We start from the raw sequence: 17,892 nt of genomic DNA, 5'->3' as shown, positions 1-17,892 counted from the left end.
AGGGGTTGCCACGAAATGATTGCCTTATCGAGTGGTGCCGATCTATTGATCGCTTGAATTCGTATTTCTGAAAGAATTCTGCGTAAGTATTTTGATGTAGAGTATTGGACTGAACTTCCGTCGTGTTAAGGCTGTGTTCGATGCGTGCTCCATGCTTGACCCCTTCTTTGAGCTTGTATCTAAGCTGATCTCGATTTGACTGGACTTGGCTGCAGGTTTCCCTGATCCTCTGGAAGTTGTGCTCAAACTTTTACTCAAGGGCGTCGAAACGAGTATCGAGGTCATCAAGACGGGTATCGAAGCCATTGACGACTGAGATATTGTGCAGAAGAGAAGGATTGGGTGTTGTATAGAGGACATGAATGGGATGTTATATTTAAACGAAAAATGGGATGGTAAGGTGGTACGTAGAAGAGGCGAATGGGAATTTATTTAGAAGGGAAGAATGGGAGATTATTGAGTGGGAGTAACTTGCCTCTGCATTTGCCAGCTGAAAAGTACCTTCCGGCTGGTGAATGAAGAGCCTCCCAGGTGCTGCTTCTGCGGGGCACTTGGGAGCTGGCATTCCAATCGCACCTGCCCCAATATGGCCGTGTCTGATACGAGCGCTGTCGTTTTCTGCTGGGTCTCCGGCACACATCGATGCCGGTTCGGGTGCCGGGTTGAGGTGGGGCAGCCGGCGCCGAGCGGTGGAGGGAAACCGGCGAATGCCACTGCATATCCCGGTGAGTGGACCACGCTCGAGCGGTTTGGGAAGCATGCATTTCGGCTCCAGCCTATACAGATATTCGGATCACAAGCGACCTACTTCAGGCGTCAACAGCAAGAAGCGAGTGGCGAGAGACTGCCTATTGTTTAGTTTACGTCGTTTGTTATTCTTGGTAACAGGGAGAGAACAACGTGGAGTCGCCCAGAAGCGCAGAGGTTCACACAACGCTTTAGCAGCTTGTATTTTGTCTAAAGCGAGGCATCACTGAAACTACCAACCTTTCCCCACCTGTTGGCATGGCCATTGTACCCTCTCGATGATGCCTATCCTGCTCCCGCACCTAACTTCCACGATACCCTAGGTCAACCACTTCCCAAAGTGTCGTGCGACGCAGAGCACATGGCACACGTTTTGCCGATGAAACGGCGTCCCGCCAGACACCCTGCCCCGGGCACTGAGACCGTCGTCGCCCGCAAGAATAGACGTGTCTCTGCCGCCTCGACCGGAGAAGGATCCCGAGATATTACAAGCAAAGATCTGTCAACTTCCAGGATGAATGCTTCACGGAAACGACGTAGCACAGAGCTTGGAGGCTCCTCACTCTTTCGTGGGAAAGAGGTAGGGAGTGACGGTGTTTCTGACAAAGACGAAGGAGGCCGTAGCTCATGTGAGTTCTGTCTTTCATTCATTGCGCCGACGTTGAGTGACTTGCTGATACTGTTCAGATTCTGCGACGAGGAACGAGAAGGGTCAGGACCTCTTCCCTCCCAAATCGCAACACAGTAGGTTTGTCCCCTTCTAACACTTCCCTCCGTTGACCTGGCAGATGTGTCTAAGGCCAGCCGCCAGACATCTAGCCAGAAAGAGCTCCAGGACGCAGCTGCCAAGTTGGCAACTACAACTGGCTACAGAGACACCATGTCGATCAAGCAGAAGGTACAGCTTGGAATACTTATCGGAGGAGAGAAGAGACTGGAGTTTGCGCGGTTAAACAGGCAGAGACCTTCTATCTCGACCTGTGATCCTGAACAACTCAACTGCGCTTTCACTATGGGCGGCTTTGGCCCAACAGATCGAGCGCTAAACATCGAACCTACATTCGAAACAAATCGGGCCGCTGAGGAAGTCAAGCTGGCCCCGGACGAGCTACAGACCCAGCCGTTTGGTGAGTACAGCTTTGCGAACCCGTTTCCTGACACGAATCCGACAGTAGGAGCACAAGTTCTCGTCAAGAATCTGTGTAAGCGCGCGCCTTTTATGTACGTTACTCAATCATCCTGTCAATGATGTGCAGCTGATCTTGTTCTTACCTTGACAGTGCTGCGGCCTCCAAGCGCGCGCAGGCGGCGTCCGGCGCAAGGAACAGCCAAATCCACCGTGTGCCCGGCCAACCCTCAGAGGGGCGCGCCCTAGATGGCCTGATGGACATTGAACGGACCTTGAAACTGGGACGACAACGTGGCACGGGTTTCCGCGCGCTGCTTGAAAGTTCGAAGAGTTTTGGATACCACTTGCTAGACGTCGAGCGGATCAATTTTCGCATTCCCAAGAGCATCGAGTCCCTTAAGAAATTCGGAAAGGAACTTGGGTCTGAGGCATGTGATCAGAACCTCCGAATGGTGTCTGAAATCGTCCTGCGACCAGGTTGCCGAGGTGGAATCAAAGTCATCGAGGTGGAGATGTGGGTACCCCTCGCTTTCGATTGCAGATGGACCTTGTCAAAACGCAAAACTAACACTTAGCAGTGATGCAATTCCTTGGATCGTCATTGAGATCAAAATGAACCTGGCCGACGTGCGCGGCGCGGCCCCCAGAGAATTAGACCCAATACCCACGACGGAGCTGCGCATCGCCGCACCACGGGACAAAGTGTCGACAATGCCCATTCCCGAGGTAGGTCAGGCTGCCAGGGAAAAGAGCCTTCGACTGAAATTCTGCCGAGATGGTGTCCCACTGTTCCTCATATCGCGACAGGCGCCGCTTCCAGCACAGTCGAACACGAAGGGCGACTTCTTTCATGCGGCCAATATCCCCGGACTGCGCGAGGAAGAGGGGAACAAGGCAATAGAGCTTTTCTGGAAACGTTTCGATGATTCAGCGGAATCGGACAGGCAAATTTGGGCGCAAGTGCAGCGCTACATGGCGATGGGATACTGCGTTGTCGATATGGAAATTGAAGCCCCTTGGGCAATGGTGGCGGGAACGAAGACGAAGATGTTGCCGCCACCCCCGGCTGTATGCTCAAACTCCAAAAAAAGGCCAGGTCGACCCAAGAAGACATGACGGGAACGTCCATGATGACGCAAGCATTCATGGGTTTGCTGAGGCTGCATATTCTTCTGGCTCTGGACTCCTGGGGTGGGTGCTAGCTCAGGTTCGTAGGCTGTAAGCCTTGCGCCTGGCTGTCCCCGCAGGAGAGCGACAACAATGGTTGCTAGAATCACCGTATTGATACCTTCTATAGGGAGAGGCGAGTGCTTCCAGACATCTTTGAACAACCAGCATAAAGATACGGTGGACCAGGTTAGACCAGTTGCTGAAGCCCGGTGAAGTGAAGTTAGAAGATGCTGATTGGTTACATAATCAAGATCTATCACGTTCGGTGTACAAGTGGTCAATTCGGTGTGGGTAAACCCCGAATGTCTGGAAGGTACTACCGCGAAATTGTTCCGCCGAGTCCAGCTCATCCCGCCAAAATCTCCATTCACGGGCACGAACTTTTTAGAAGCCTGGTGCCTGTACCCACGACGACCACACCCCGCTGCCAACGACGTGACGTCTAATTCAGTCTACCAGAAGCCACTGATTCCCGAAGCTTGCAAACACGACATTTTACTCTCGCGGTTGAAAACATAAACCGTTGCCCATCATGCAAGCCCCCGTGGTGGTAATGAGTACGTCCCCGCCCCTCCATCACCGAGCTCCTGAAGCTCCCCCCCCCCTGGATGCTAAGTGCTGACCAACCCGACAGACACCAACAGTGGTGAGCGACAGACGGGTCGCAAGGCTCAGATGTCCAACATCGCTGCCGCCAAGACGTACGTGTCCATACTTCGATCACCCTAGTGCCCGACAAATCTGACCCCTGCAGCGTCGCCGATATTATCCGTTCCTGCCTGGGCCCCAAAGCCATGTTGAAGATGTTGCTGGATCCCATGGGTGGTATCGTCCTGACCAACGATGGTCACGCAATCCTCAGAGAGATCGAGGTGTCTCACCCGGCAGCCAAGAGCATGATTGAACTCAGCCGAACGCAAGACGAGGAGGTCGGTGACGGTACCACGACCGTCATCATTCTGGGTACGTCCAATGTGAGGTCTCACCCTATTCGAAGGTCAACGCTGACCTATTCATAGCCGGCGAGATGCTCGCCCAGTCCCTGCCCCAGCTCGAGCGCAACATCCACCCCGTCCAGATTATTGCCGCCTTCAAACGTGCGTTGAAGGACGCCCTTGAGATTGTCGAGGAGATCTCCACCCCCATCGACACCACCGACGACAAGGCCATGTACAGCCTCATCTCCTCCTCCATCGGTACCAAGTTTGTGTCCCGGTGGTCCGACCTTATGTGCGAGCTCGCCTTGAAGGCCGTTCGCACCGTCACTTGGGAGCCTGGCAATGGCAACAAGGAGGTCGACATTAAGCGCTACGCCCGTATCGAGAAGGTCCCTGGTGGCGAGATTGAGGACAGCAGGGTGCTGGACGGCGTCATGGTCAACAAGGATATTACGCACCCCAAGATGCGCAGGAGAATAGAGAACCCGAGGATCGTGCTGCTCGACTGCCCGCTCGAGTACAAGAAGGGCGAGTCGCAAACGAACATTGAGATCTCCAAGGAGGAGGACTGGAACCGTATCTTGCAGATTGAGGAGGAGCAGGTCAAGGCCATGTGCGACTCGATTTTGGCGCTCAAGCCTGACCTCGTCATCACGGAGAAGGGCGTCTCGGACCTGGCACAGCACTACCTCGTCAAGGCCAACGTTACGGCCCTGCGGCGAGTGCGCAAGACGGACAACAACCGGATAGCCCGCGCGACCGGCGCCACCATTGTCAACCGCGTGGACGATCTCCAGGAGTCGGACGTCGGCACCCAGTGTGGCCTGTTCGAGATTGAGAAGATTGGTGACGAGTACTTCACCTTCCTGACGAAGTGCGAGAACCCCAAGGCCTGCACAGTGCTGCTGCGCGGCCCCTCGAAGGACGTGCTGAATGAGATTGAGCGCAACCTCCAGGACGCCATGGGTGTGGCCCGCAACGTCATGTTCCACCCGCGCCTGTCGCCCGGTGGTGGCGCGACGGAGATGGCCGTGTCGGTGCGCCTCGCGCAGCTGGCCAAGGGCATCGAGGGCGTGCAACAGTGGCCATACAAGGCGGTGGCGGACGCCCTCGAGGTGATCCCCCGAACGCTGGTGCAGAACGCCGGTGCCAGCCCCGTGCGCGTGCTGACGGACCTGCGTGCCAAGCACGCCGAGGGCAAGACGTCGTGGGGCATCAACGGCGATGAAGGTGTCATTGTGGACATGCACCAGTACGGCGTCTGGGAGCCGCAGGCTATCAAGCTGCAGAGCATCAAGACGGCCATCGAGGTGAGTTATAACCCCGACGCAGATGAACTCGCTCTTCACTTTTCTTGTGGCTCACCTACTAACGATCCATACAGTCTGCCTGCCTGCTTCTCCGCGTCGACGACATTTGCAGCGCGAGGAAGGGCGCGCAACCGGGCCAGGGCGGAGGCGGTGAGGAATAAAGGGGGCTTGAACGTGCCGCAGAAGAGGCTGGAGAAGATGAAGCCCTCGGGGAGGAGGGGAAGACATGAATGACACGGAACGAAACGGAGTGCATGCCGCGACACCATACCCCTGTACCTTACGAGCCATAGAGGGTCGGATTAGGAGTACCTAGACTAAAAAAGTTCTCGGGAATCAAGAGTCGACTTGCCGCCATTACCGGCGTCGCCTTCGCCGACGATCTTCGCCGGGATATGGGCCGCGAGGCCGTGCGCTGTGTAAAGAAGCTGGAATTTTGGTACAGAACATGATGGCGACAGGCGTGTAGGTTAGTCGTCGTCGTGGATGACTAGGCCTGCCGGCTGCTTCGAGGCTGCTGCCGCCGCCGAGGAAACGTCACCATTCTGCCCGGTTTCGGTCGATGTCGTCTCGCCGTCCTTGGTCCCTTGGTCCTCTGCATCTTTGATCTCTCTCCTCGCCACACCACCACCGCTGTTGGCAGCAGCAGCAGGGTGGGCACCCTTCTTGTCGCCGCCCTTCTTCCGCTTCTTGTCCCTCTTTTCGCGATTTTTCCTCGTACGCTCGGCGTCCCGCGCATCCCGCTCGAGCTTCTCGCGCTCAAACGCCTCCGTTTCCTTCTCGATCTTCACCTCGTCGTCCATGGCGCGCAGGCGCTCGTACTCGCGCCTACGCGCGGCCTTGTAGACGTGGAACTCGCCCGAGCCGGCACCGGCGCTGGAGCCCTGGACGTTGGTGACAATCTCGGGGGTGGCGCCGGCGGCGGAGGTGCGGCGCAGGAGGACGTCGGCGGGCAGGCGGATCTCCTGGTCTGGCTTGGCGAAGAGGGCGTCGAGGGAGGAGGCCTGGGCGGTGGAAGGGGTCAGGGCGCGGCGCTTGGTCGGGCGCTTCGAGCGCGGGTCGGCGGAGGTGGGGATCGATTCGGGACCCTCGCCGGACATGATGGGCGTTGGCCGTGGAAGGTGGCGATGAGCTTACTCTGGCGAGGTTCGTCGTAAGGACAAGGCGCGAGGGGTCAATTCTTTCTCGGCAGGGCCCTGGAATATCGACTAAAAAGCGGCTTGAGGAAGTGGGAGATGGTTTGCAGTTGGGTATCAGGGTGTAGCAGGACGCGCATGTGGACGGGATGAGGCTGAGAAAATGATGGGTACCAGTCTTTCCTTGGTGTTTCGCGATGACCTGCCCGCTGCCAATTCTGGTCCCACTTAATATTTGATCTTCCGCTATCGATAGTGGGATGTGGTCTTCATGGTGACAGATGCGACTTTCAAACGTCTCAGCAGCCTTTGTTCTCACAGATGCGAACCAACCTGAAGAGCCGTAAGGACAGACATCTATGTGTCTACCTACCTTACGTACCTACCTTACCTACCTAAGATAGATGACGGTCGACTCATTTTCGCCCTCCTCGTCTTTGTCTCTGTCTTTTGACGAGGGGCGAAGGCTCCAACAAGAGGAAGTCCCAACCGACGAGTCAAAACGCGAGAAACCCCTGGCCCGCTGCCCGTTCCTGTGCTCGGAGCCAACGCGTCGAATCAGGGCCAAGGAATTACGGCAGATGAAGCAAGAACCCCGCCACTGCGCCTGCCGCCCGACCCCTCGCGACAGATCGTCGACAGGGAAGCAACCGCTGTGACCGTGATTGCCCTGGCCATGGGGGCTCTTTCTAAATATGTCAGGTATTTCTTTTCGTTGGCCCCCCTAAGTACCTACCTCTGTACCTACCTAGGTAGGTAGGCGGGCAGGCAGGCAGGCAGGCAGGCAGGCAGGCAGGCAGGCAGGCAGCATGAGAGAGAGGTGAGGGGGATGGACCCCGGAGCCAGGCCCGGAACCGGATCGAGCATCAGCTGCTGCTCTTTGCACTCTGCATCTCTGACTCTTAATATATTACCAACAAGCCAACCCGTCCATGTGAATCAACCATCGGTCGGATTCCATCGCCTCGACCCATCTGCTCCCAACGTCGTGTCATCCATTTGCCCCCCACTGGGATTACTAAAGCGAGCCCGCCCGCGACAAGCCGCCTCTTCGTTGGCTTCTACTTTATTTCTAGCCCTACCGACTGTCATCAGGTAGTCCGACATCGAACCATTCTTACTCTGTCCCCCCCACCCCATTTGGACCTGCAGCAAAGTGCCTGGCACCGACGCGACCCCTCCCGATAGTGCACACGACCATTCCACCAAACCACCAAACGGCCCGGCCACTCTGTACCACTTCACTACCACCACCAAACGTGACCCAACATGGTCAAACCAAGACTTATCATTCTTATCCGGCATGCCCAGTCAGAGGGTAACAGTATGTTGTGCCCCGCCATCGAGGCTGCCCCTCCCCCACTTGTCCTGTCGCGTTTTGCCTCCTGTGCTGACTTTTGTTGCTTCTAGAAAACAGAGAAATTCACCAGGCCATACCCGACCATCGCGTCAAGCTCACGCCCGAAGGCTGGAACCAAGCATATGAAGCCGGCCGCTCCCTGCGCAAGCTGCTGCGTGCCGACGACACCCTCCACTTCTTCACCTCTCCATACCGCCGAACCCGCGAGACCACTGAGGGCATCCTTGCCACCCTGACATCCGACGACGACGAGCCCTCTCCCTTCAAGCGGTCTAACATCACCGTTCACGAAGAACCGCGGCTGCGCGAACAGGACTTTGGCAACTTCCAACCATGTAGCGCCGAAATGGAGCGTATGTGGCAAGAGCGCGCCGACTATGGCCACTTCTTTTACCGCATCCCCAACGGCGAGAGCGCCGCCGACGCATACGATCGAGTGAGCGGCTTCAACGAGAGCCTGTGGCGTCAATTTGGTGACAATGACTTTGCCAGCGTCTGCGTTCTCGTCACCCACGGCCTCATGTCCCGCGTATTCCTCATGAAGTGGTACCACTTCACCGTTGAATACTTTGAGGACCTGCGCAACGTCAACCACTGCGAGTTCCTCATCATGCGCAAACAGGAGGAGAGCGGCAAATACATACTCGAGAATAACCTCCGCACCTGGTCTGAGCTGCGGCGCGAACGCGTCCTGCAGGGTAAGGAAAAGCAGGTCGCCCCGAGCCCCATCGAGAAGACTAAGAGCTTCGTCCCGACGCGGCGCTGGGGTGGTTGCCCCAACGGCTGCAACCACCAAAGCCACTACGTTCGCCGCGACGACCTCGAGTCGCTGCGACAGACGGATGAAAAGGCAGCCGCGGCCGCCAGCACTGTCTGCAAGCCACACTCGCAGACCCACTCGCAGACCCCCTCCGTCTCGAGTCTCGCCAGTCGCCGGCCAGTAGGCAAGCGCTTTCAGCTCGCATACGGCTCAGACGAAGACCACGACGACGAAGAGAGCGGCACCGGCGGATCCCGCTCCACCCCTCAGATTGACGTTGTCCGCTCTCACGAAGAGGTTGTCTCATCACCCGATGGTACGCCCTCTTACATCTCCGCCGAGGACCGTCTGCGCAGCCTTCGTTCACCTCACCTCCACATTGGGCGGGACGGTGGCGGCACGTACTCTGGTCACGCATCCTTGTCGAATAGTGACGCCGAGGACAACTCTGAGGACGAGCACGCCGGTCATCGGGGTCACGGACGTGTTGCGTCGCTGGCGGCGCAGCTGGAGAAGCTCCCGACTGGTGCGAACGGACGGCACGCCAACGGACATGCTACCGACACGCCAGGCGGCCATGTGAACGGCAAGGGCCCTATTGCGGTGGTCAACGATGAGGCCGTCACCAAGGAAGATGCAAGCTTGGACGAATACGGCATGGTGCCTGGCGCGCGTGCGAATCGTCTCGGGGATGCGCTCAGTAGTGTCGGCTCCGACGGTGGGAGGGACGCGGATGACGATGACGATATCGACCGGGCCGAGAGGGCCGACCGGAGCATACAAGGGAGTGTCTATTGAGTATGGTGCTGAGAGAATCACACCAGCAAGGCTAGGGAAGGTGGGAGCGTTGCAGGACGCAAAATTCAGCAAGGATCAGGAGTCATCGCGATGTGGAGAGAGCCAGGTGCTCGAGAGATTGAATGGACTGCATACATGGCTGGCGTTGGGTTCTGTTTCACGCGAGGCACAAGGCACGGCATTATGGAGATATACCTGGGTAGATGTTACGAGAAGATCAAAGCAGCACTTTTCTGTCAAGCGCTTCAAACATCAAGGTGACTGCGCATGTCCGCTTTCCAGCCCGCATCGTGGGAACGCTCCGAAACAGCAACACATTGGCACTTGACTTCTGGATCGCTGCCGGAGCAATGACCAAGGGGGTCGTCACGACGACTTCAATGAAGACACGCATAGCAATCCAAGTTTCATTCCAAAAAGGGGTATTCGCCACACACTACGCCGCTCCTTATTATTATCCACTCCTTCTGGCCCATTGCGCCAGGTCTTCTCTATCACCTCCCATAGCCCGACCCTCCGGACCCATGGTGCCCGTCCACCGGCAACTCTGACAACGGTCTTTGCCTGCCGGCCTCGTTCGCGTAGCTTCCGTCCAGCTCCATCGCCTCGGCGCCAGGCCCAAGCCCGTGACCTTGCCAGGACCCGAGCTCGCCCACAGGCGGCTGCTGCGGAACAAGTTGGTGACCGTGCGGCATTGGATATCCGGGACTCGAGTAGTGCTCTGGGCCGCCGCCCTGGTGAGGTGGGCTCTGCGTCCACGTGTGCCGGTCGGACTGAGACATGGACATGGCGGCCGTGGCTGACTCGCTGGGATAATCGCTGCCCGGAGCCCCGGCGCCGTACGCGCCGTAGTTTCCTGTTGCTTGCGCTTTTGTCGCAGTGTCCCGTTGCCTTGAGCGGCGGCGCAGGAACCAGAAGGCGAGGGCGACGAGGGCGACGAGGGCGACGCCACCGACGACACCACCGGCGATGGCACCTACGGGGAGGGAGGCGCTACTGTCGCTAGTGCTGTCGTCTGTGGAGGCTGCTGAGGTGGATGAGGGTGTTTGTGTTGTCGAGATGGTATCACGAGAGATTGGCTGGGTTGTGGTTATGGTCTCGTCGGTTGTTGTGAGTTCTGGGGCCTGATTCCGGTAAATGGTGTGCGCCGCCCAGTCTGCGAGTTGTCAGGGCAAGGTTCTCGGGACATCAGGTGATCATCGAAAACCTACTGCGGCCGCATACTATGATCGATGTTGGGTTGCCGACTTCGAACGGAGCTGGCGTTTGATAGAGTTTCATTGTGACGCACGAATACTCCGTGGTTGCGGTCGCGGACGCCATGCCGGGTCTCGATCGGGCCAGGGAGAACGGCAATGGCAACGGCGGTGAGGGACCAAGTTGCACCGTGGACGGGGGGTGTGCGGGAGGCTGAGCGGAAAATAGATGTACGAAATTTTTCACCGGCTAGGAAGAAGCGGTGCGCTGCAATGGTATACTTGGTTGTTCGATCGCTGGCCCCCGGTCAACAGAAAATTTTCACCACCATTCCTAGGTCAAACAGTTCACGATGATTCGACTATCCCAATGATGTGGGTGGTAGTTGGGAGAATCTATTCATGCAGGAGAATGGGCACAACGAAATTAGGAGAAGGCGGTCAAGCAGCCAGTCTCGGTATCGCTGCCGGAAGCAAGTGCAGTGGCAGATGGAGGAGCCAGGGACCTGCATGGTCTGGAGGTTAGGGGGGGGTTAGGGGAGTCGGCTGAAGGCTCGATGGTGGACCATTGGCGGGTCCAACTACCACCGACCAACCTTCCTCCATCCAAGACAGGACGACTGAGGGCCACTCTCCTTCCGAAAGTGCTCCCTGAATTTGGACCACAGCTTCAGCGTCCCAGCCGCTACTGGGACACTACTGGATACGTCGATAGGAAGTGCAGGGCCACACTCCCTTTTGATGGGGCCCGAGGCATCACTGAGCTCCACCCGACTGCGTTGTCGAGGCGAGAAGGTGTCACACTGCACCCAGCCCCAGCTTCGAGCTTGAGTCCCTCCTGCCTGCCACTCACATCACACTGGTTGCTCAGGTAGGAGGACCGGACAGTAGAGGACGGGAGGTGGGCCTGCCACAGCATCGTGCATCCTCCAGTATGCAGCCGCTGAGGGTCTTCCTACGTACAAATGCCATTCATCGTACATGCTGCGTGGTAGGGGTCAGGTATGGGTGCAGGTTACTAGCATCAGACGGACTCGTCCGCCCCGCGGTCGTGTCTGCTCTTGATTTGCCTAGAAAACAATCAGTGGCAGATAACGAACCGGGTGGACAGATTGTCGTTATCAGCTTCCAAGCCAGAAACGCATCGTCATTTGGGGGCCTGGATGGAACAGGGTGCTCCGCGCGTGGGTACGTGGTGGTACGGGTAGGAAGATCATGCCGGGTAAGGTCGCTCGCTACCTGCCTACTTTGCTCAGGGACCGAACGGTATGACTATGACGAAAGATGAAGACGGAAATGGAATGCTCGCAGCGATTCTGTCGTGTCAGCCAGCCCCTGGAGTATTACCTAAAGGTGGCCAGTTCTGGGCCTGCCCTGCTCTGTCACACGACCAAGCCTCGGGAGGTTGACTCGTTCTTTCTGTTGGGGATAAACCGGGCCCCGGGTGCCATGACGAACCACGACGAACAGGTGACGCTGGTGCAATTCCCCCTCCCTTCCCCTTTTCCGGAGCAACGAATCTCAGGCATGCGTGTCTTCACAAACCAGTGCATCCATCTCTGGGTCCTCTGGGTTCTTCTCTTGGACCCTGAATGGTATGGGCACCATTATCTCGCTGGCACTGTGTCTTATCTCCCCCTCATCCCGTGTGTAGATGAAACTCTCTCACCAAGCTGATCGCTCAAACATTCCCCTCCTGCTGCCCGTTGAATGGATCAATATACTCAGTACATGGGAAAGGGGGATCACAGATCGTCACTTGCTCGCCTGCTGCCGCTTACACAACCCCGAGCGAGGTATGGTGCTTGACGCGTCTTTGTTTGAGACTCATGCAGGGACAAAGTTGCTTCTGGCCTGGTCATTGCTCCTCGCGGTTATGTTTCTGCCCAGCGTATTCCCCAGATTCGACGAGGTACCTGGAGGTCAAGCGTCTCGCTGTAGGTAGGTAGGTAGGCCAGGTAGGCTGCAGGACGAGATGAGCGCAGTCGAGGGGTCCAGCTCATCATCCCATGGAGGCCAATGGAAGCCTCCATCAGGGACACTGCGGGGCGAGTGAAACAGGGCACTTGAAAGAATGCGGGCGCGAAACACGGTGCGGGTTCGGGGAGCAGGAGGCAGTAGATTAGCAGATTACGGACAACAGACGAAGGAGCACGAGCAGACAGGAAGTGCCAGAGAGACTGCCGCATTCGTTCGAACTGGTCCAACCTTGAAGGGCCAAGGTCCTGGTCCAGGTCCGAGTCCGGGTCCAGCCCAGACACAGACAGTGTGGGTTGCGTGTCTTGCCGAACGGCAGGAACCAGAGCGATACGAAGAGAACAGGTAGCGAGCCCAGCGCCGGAAGCGACTGCGACGACCTGGCCAGGGCGTACCGTCTAGTACCTGGCAGTGTTGGCGGTGAGCGAGCCCTGGCAGCCTGTTGCTCACTTGACGCATGGTCGTACTCCACACGGTCCCGAGCCTGGTACTGCACACGGCCTGGGGAACACGTCTGTCGCTATCGGCTACCTGATGCATCGCGCCTCGTGCCCCGTCCAGCTTCGTAGTTCGTTACGACAACGTGTCATGCCGACAGTGCGCAAAGTGCAACCATGTTTGTTTACTTGTCCCTCAACTTGGCTGCTCACTGGCTGTCGCACGGTCGCAGCCACCTCACCTGGGCTGCTGGGCTTGCGTCGTCGCTCTATCCTGCACGCCGGCCCCATCGACCCACCCCATAGCGCCATCGCCATTCCCATGCCCCCCCCCCCCGTTGCTCGACCCAGTCGACCAGTCAAGCCGGGCCTTCCTCCTGCCCTGCCGCCGCTGCCACCGCCCTTTCCGTCTCGTTCCTCGCCCTCCCCCAGGCTCCCAGCTCCCAGATCCCACCACCCCATCGTCTCCACTCCTCTCTCTCTCTCTGACCCGTCTCGCTCGCTCTCTTGCTGGCTGCTCTCTCCTCTTCCTTCCCTGTCTGTCACTCTTCCCAGCTTCCCACCGCCACATCCGCATCGTCTCTCCTTGTTCCTGCACCTTCTCTCACCTCTCTAATACATCGTCTCCTCCGCCCCGCTACCCTTCTTGCTTTCCTCATCTCTGCCCTTCTACCGTTGCTAATCGTTACCCTCCTCTCCCGCCCTCCTTTCCTCAAAGAGGCCTCTCCTTCTCTCGTTGCACCTCGCTCATTCCCTTGGCTTCTCTCTCGTACTGCCAATACTCCAACGACCACCCCCACTTCTTGCCAGCAGAACGTCCAGTTGCTTCTCGAACCACGGAGAACCAGCCAGACCTCTTTGCGAGCAATCAAAGCAACGCAACGCAATCCATCACGCCATCTTCCGGATCCAGCTCATCCATCAAGAAGATTAGGGAAGAGAGGCCTACTTGATCCGCATCTGCCCCAGCGTATCCTGCTGTTCCTGTTGGGTCCCATCCATCGTCCTTCAGCCTGCCCAGCCTTGAGTCACCTGCTTCCCGCCTTTGACTCATCCGACATCCGAGTCACCACGTCGACGTCAAGCTAGTCCACGGGAGCCGAACAGTACTTGACCAAGCTACGACCCGTCGTCGCTTGACTGCTTCTCACTTCACTCGCCTGCCCTCCTTGGTTACGCTCAAGACATCGAATGCTGCCTGCATAACATTGGACGCCCCGGCCGACTGGGTAATCTGCTTGCCAGCAAGCGATTGACTGCTGAGAGAACAAAGACTCGACGGTGCTAGTCATCGACCACCCGGCGTCTCACATCGACCAGCTCCAGCCTCGTGCCTGTTCGAGTTCCTCGTTCGACCGACCATCACGAGTCCCTCCACCAGCCAAGCTCACCACACTCTTCCAACCACGAAATAACAACATCCCTGCCGCCGTCTCGCCCCCGACTGCTGCAACAACCGTTCTCAACGTCTTTCACTACATCTTCCCTATCTTGTTTCACCCGGTCTTCCATGTCCTCATAACGACCCTTGACTCTTTCGAGCAACTCTGCTCCAGCGCCTTTCACGAAAACTACAACGACCATCGCTTCTTTCCCATCTGTACCGACCGTTCGATCCAACCAACCAGTTATCAATGAGCCTCTGATACGTGAACGAACAGGAGTTTTATATCGTCTTATTTGTCTTGACCGACCCGCACATTTTCTGTACATTCAGCACGCAACTCTCAAGAGCATTTCTTCATCGTCCCAGTTGGGCCGTCAGCAACAACCGCAACACTCGCCCGGTGTCCCGATCACTCGTATCGTCTGAATCACCACCACCGGCACCTGCTCCGTCACAACCCCTCAATCCAACTCTTTGAGCAGCGGACATCGAGAAGGAAGCACAAAAAGGAGTTTTACACACCTGCTTGTATCACCACTTCATCGATATTTCATCAACATCTTCCTCTTCCTGATACCCTTCAAACAACAATTTCTTATTATCATTTTCTTCACACATACACACAATGTCTTGCCTTCGAGACAACTTCCAGAGCGGCGTCCTCCTCGACGGCCGCTACCAAACACTCTCCCCTCTCAACGCCGGCTCGTTCGGCATGGTTTTCAAGGCCAAGGATATTTTCACTGGCGAGACAGTCGCCATCAAGTGCCTTGCCAAGACGCCCGACGCTGACGACGAATGCATGGCCTTCGCGGTTGATGACAAGTCTGAAGAGAAGCAGCTGCACGGCCGCTTGTCCCACCACAATATTGTCAATCTCCTCCGTGCCTTCGAGACGGAGTCGCACTCATACCTGGTTCTCGAGTTCTGCTCCCGAGGTGACTTGTATGAGGCGATTCGCAACGGCCACGGCCCCCTCGAGACAGAGCACGTACGTCAGTTCATGCTCGAGCTTGTGGATGCCGTCACCTACATTCACAAGATGGGCGTCTATCACCGCGATATCAAGCCTGAGAACATCTTCCTCACCCAATCCGGCGCCATGAAGCTAGGTGACTTTGGTCTCGCCACCAAGGACCAATGGACCTTCGAGACCACTGTCGGCAGCGACCGTTACATGTCCCCCGAGCAGTACGATTCGGCCGGTGCGGGTTACTCACCGGCCCAGGCTGACATCTGGGCCATCGGCATCTGCCTCCTCAACGTCCTCTTCTCGCGCAACCCCTTCACCACGCCCACCGAGGCCGACCCCCTTTTCCTCGACTTCTCTCGTGACAAGCAGTCGCTTTTCGACGTCTTCCCTTCCATGTCCCAAGACACATATGAGGTCATCGTGCAACTGATGAGTCTTGACCCGAAGAAGCGGTCCCTCATCGGGGCCCGCGCTGCTCTCCTCCGTCTCGTCAGCTTCACCACATCAGAGGAGGATATGGACGATTTCTGCTCCACTGAGAAGACTGTGGTGGCCAGTGCCAACCGCGAGCCTCTGCGCACCCCCTCAATCCAGAGCCCCATGGTTGACAACGGTGCCTTCCCCTGGACCAAGGCCCTGCACACCACTCCCCCCAAACCTATCCGCCAGCTCAGCGTCATCCCCGACGACGAGAGCTACTCGGAAGACCTCTTCTCCAAGTCTGGCGGGACAGCCGGGTGGTTCTCCGGGTCCATCGAGGCACCGTCCTTCTCTTCGACCTTCAACTCGACTTTGACCATGGGTACGTCGATGAAGTCCATGGCCATTCAACGTCCGGTTCCCGCCGTGTCTCGACCACCTCCCCGCACCTCTGCCATCAGTGGCTCTCTCCCTGTCACCATGTCCAAGCCTCGCAATGTTCACTCGTCCGGATCCCTTGGGTTCGGTCGTCTCAGTGATGTCGTATCCAAGAGCTGGAGCGACATGTGGGACGAGGACATTGAAGAAGAGGAAGAAGAGGCTCGCCAGCAACTCGAGTCATTGCGTGCCATGAACTCCAGGACCTGGAGCCAAGAGAGCAAGTCGGCAGAGGCGGACCAGGCCACTGTCGTCGCCGACAACGCGTCTGTCGTGCACAACGACGTCGATGACGACCTGGTCGCAGACGGCTTCTTCTTCCAGGAGGCTCCTGCTCCCAAGCCGTCCACGGTGGACCTTTCAACCCGTTACTCCCCCCCTCCCAAGCGCAGCAACGTTGACAAGTGGGCTGCCCTCGGCCAGCGACGTCGAGCCTTGGCCGGACAGTCAGAACCAAACAAAACGCCTGACTGGCTCAAGCCTCGTCGACCATCGGTCACGGCGCATCAGCCAACACCCGTCACGGGGTTCTGGGAGCAGTATGGATTACACATTCAGACTCCAAACAAGACTGTGAAGGAACGAAACAAGGATTGCCCATGGAATAAGGGCAGAGATTGGAATTACTGGCGCCGAGACAAACGTTCAGAACTCGGTGACGTCGAGTGGGTTGGCGGCTGGCAGGAGGCTCACTCCTAGCTGGTCGTCTCTTGTAGTTGGATCCCCTCTTTGAGGTGCATGTCGGCTCATGGGCACCCGGGTGTGCCTTGATGCCCGACACGCAGAATAGCCTTTTGGATGCACGGTCTCAACTCGCCTTCTGAGTATTAGCTATCTCCAGAATAATCTAGAATACCAGAGGTTACCCACTACACCTTGCTTTCCCCCGAAACGTGATCATGCTAACTATGACTTGTGCCCACTGCGTGTGGCGTGGCCTGTGCCCGAGCACCTATAGGCGCTCGGAGCTGATGCGAGGGAATCCCAAATGTGACAGCCCAGGCCGTGTTCGACTTTAGAGGATGGGTAAGATGTAGTGATACGTCCCTGTTGCATAAACCGAGGGCAATCGGCATCACGCGAGGTTCAACCTGTCACCAAGGCGTTTATCGATTTCAAAACGTCTTATCAGCCCGCTCCGCCCCCCTTTCCCTTCAGTTGACCCCGCCCCAGAAGACGGACTACCTACCACGTGCCTCGACAGGCGGACGCAGTGGCGGGCCTTGTGCGGGCAAGACGGCATGGACATGCTGCGACTTGGGAGGGCATGCAGGGCAGGCAGCAGTGACATGACCACTCTGTACATTTCACGTTGCTGTATCTGTGTGTATATATATGCATGTGACGCCGATGATGCAAAAAGAACGCAGGTGTTTCCCCCCCCCCTTCCCCCCCCAAAGAAACAAGGCACGTTTCCTCGACCTGGCGGTGCTTCTCCTGGTTTGGCCCCTCGTCTTTCCCTCCTCTCCTCGTCTTTCTTCCGTTTCTTGTTTGTTTATTAAAAAAAAAGCGACAGGCTGCCGTTCACGCGGCGCCTATGAGGTCCTTGGGCAAAAAGGCCCAAACGGTTCCGATAAAGGACAGGGTGGTGGAGACGGCCATGATGACGTAGCAGAGAAGTCTTTCTTGGGCGGAGATTTCCTTGCCGAAGAGCTTGACGTAGAAGGCGACGGGCAGACTGCGGGGAGACGAGGAAGAGCAACTGTTAGTCTGGAA

General features: G+C 57.2%; 7 protein-coding genes across 7 annotated transcripts; 4 read left to right on the top strand and 3 right to left on the bottom strand.

Annotated features, from left to right (window-relative positions):
- Positions 1 to 1,759: 1,759 nt before the first annotated feature.
- On the top strand, positions 1,760 to 2,992 carry D7B24_007635 (uncharacterized protein; the record flags this gene model as incomplete). The annotated part of the gene is made up of 3 exons (XM_028641741.1): positions 1,760 to 1,968; positions 2,028 to 2,390; positions 2,455 to 2,992. The coding sequence occupies 3 exons, from the start codon at positions 1,760 to 1,762 to the stop codon at positions 2,990 to 2,992; spliced, it is 1,110 nt and encodes a 369-aa protein (XP_028494310.1).
- Positions 2,993 to 3,578: 586 nt separating this feature from the next.
- CCT3 (T-complex protein 1 subunit gamma) lies at positions 3,579 to 5,455 on the top strand (the record flags this gene model as incomplete). The annotated part of the gene is made up of 5 exons (XM_028641740.1): positions 3,579 to 3,603; positions 3,681 to 3,747; positions 3,801 to 4,009; positions 4,066 to 5,294; positions 5,369 to 5,455. 5 exons carry the CDS (start codon positions 3,579 to 3,581, stop codon positions 5,453 to 5,455), a joined length of 1,617 nt encoding a protein of 538 aa, XP_028494309.1.
- A 309-nt stretch (positions 5,456 to 5,764) lies between these two features.
- Positions 5,765 to 6,394, bottom strand: D7B24_007633 (uncharacterized protein; the record flags this gene model as incomplete). The annotated part of the gene is made up of 1 exon (XM_028641739.1): positions 5,765 to 6,394. One exon carries the CDS (start codon positions 6,392 to 6,394, stop codon positions 5,765 to 5,767), a length of 630 nt encoding a protein of 209 aa, XP_028494308.1.
- Positions 6,395 to 7,699: 1,305 nt separating this feature from the next.
- D7B24_007632 (uncharacterized protein) lies at positions 7,700 to 9,348 on the top strand (the record flags this gene model as incomplete). The annotated part of the gene is made up of 2 exons (XM_028641738.1): positions 7,700 to 7,754; positions 7,841 to 9,348. 2 exons carry the CDS (start codon positions 7,700 to 7,702, stop codon positions 9,346 to 9,348), a joined length of 1,563 nt encoding a protein of 520 aa, XP_028494307.1.
- Positions 9,349 to 9,842: 494 nt separating this feature from the next.
- D7B24_007631 (uncharacterized protein) lies at positions 9,843 to 10,629 on the bottom strand (the record flags this gene model as incomplete). The annotated part of the gene is made up of 2 exons (XM_028641737.1): positions 9,843 to 10,504; positions 10,560 to 10,629. The coding sequence occupies 2 exons, from the start codon at positions 10,627 to 10,629 to the stop codon at positions 9,843 to 9,845; spliced, it is 732 nt and encodes a 243-aa protein (XP_028494306.1).
- Positions 10,630 to 14,970: 4,341 nt separating this feature from the next.
- Positions 14,971 to 16,875, top strand: D7B24_007630 (uncharacterized protein; the record flags this gene model as incomplete). The annotated part of the gene is made up of 1 exon (XM_028641736.1): positions 14,971 to 16,875. One exon carries the CDS (start codon positions 14,971 to 14,973, stop codon positions 16,873 to 16,875), a length of 1,905 nt encoding a protein of 634 aa, XP_028494305.1.
- Positions 16,876 to 17,700: 825 nt separating this feature from the next.
- Positions 17,701 to 17,854, bottom strand: D7B24_007629 (uncharacterized protein; the record flags this gene model as incomplete). The annotated part of the gene is made up of 1 exon (XM_028641735.1): positions 17,701 to 17,854. A coding segment is annotated over one exon (154 nt), but the record flags the coding sequence as incomplete, so codon positions are not given.
- Positions 17,855 to 17,892: the final 38 nt, after the last annotated feature.

The sequence above is a fragment of the Verticillium nonalfalfae genome (assembly GCF_003724135.2).
Source record: "Verticillium nonalfalfae strain VnAa140/NRRL 66861 chromosome Unknown scaffold_62, whole genome shotgun sequence".
In the NCBI taxonomy this organism is placed as follows: Eukaryota; Fungi; Ascomycota; class Sordariomycetes; order Glomerellales; family Plectosphaerellaceae; genus Verticillium; species Verticillium nonalfalfae.
Note: the sequence above shows the minus strand (reverse complement) of the source record. Positions and strands in the feature narration are given on the sequence as shown.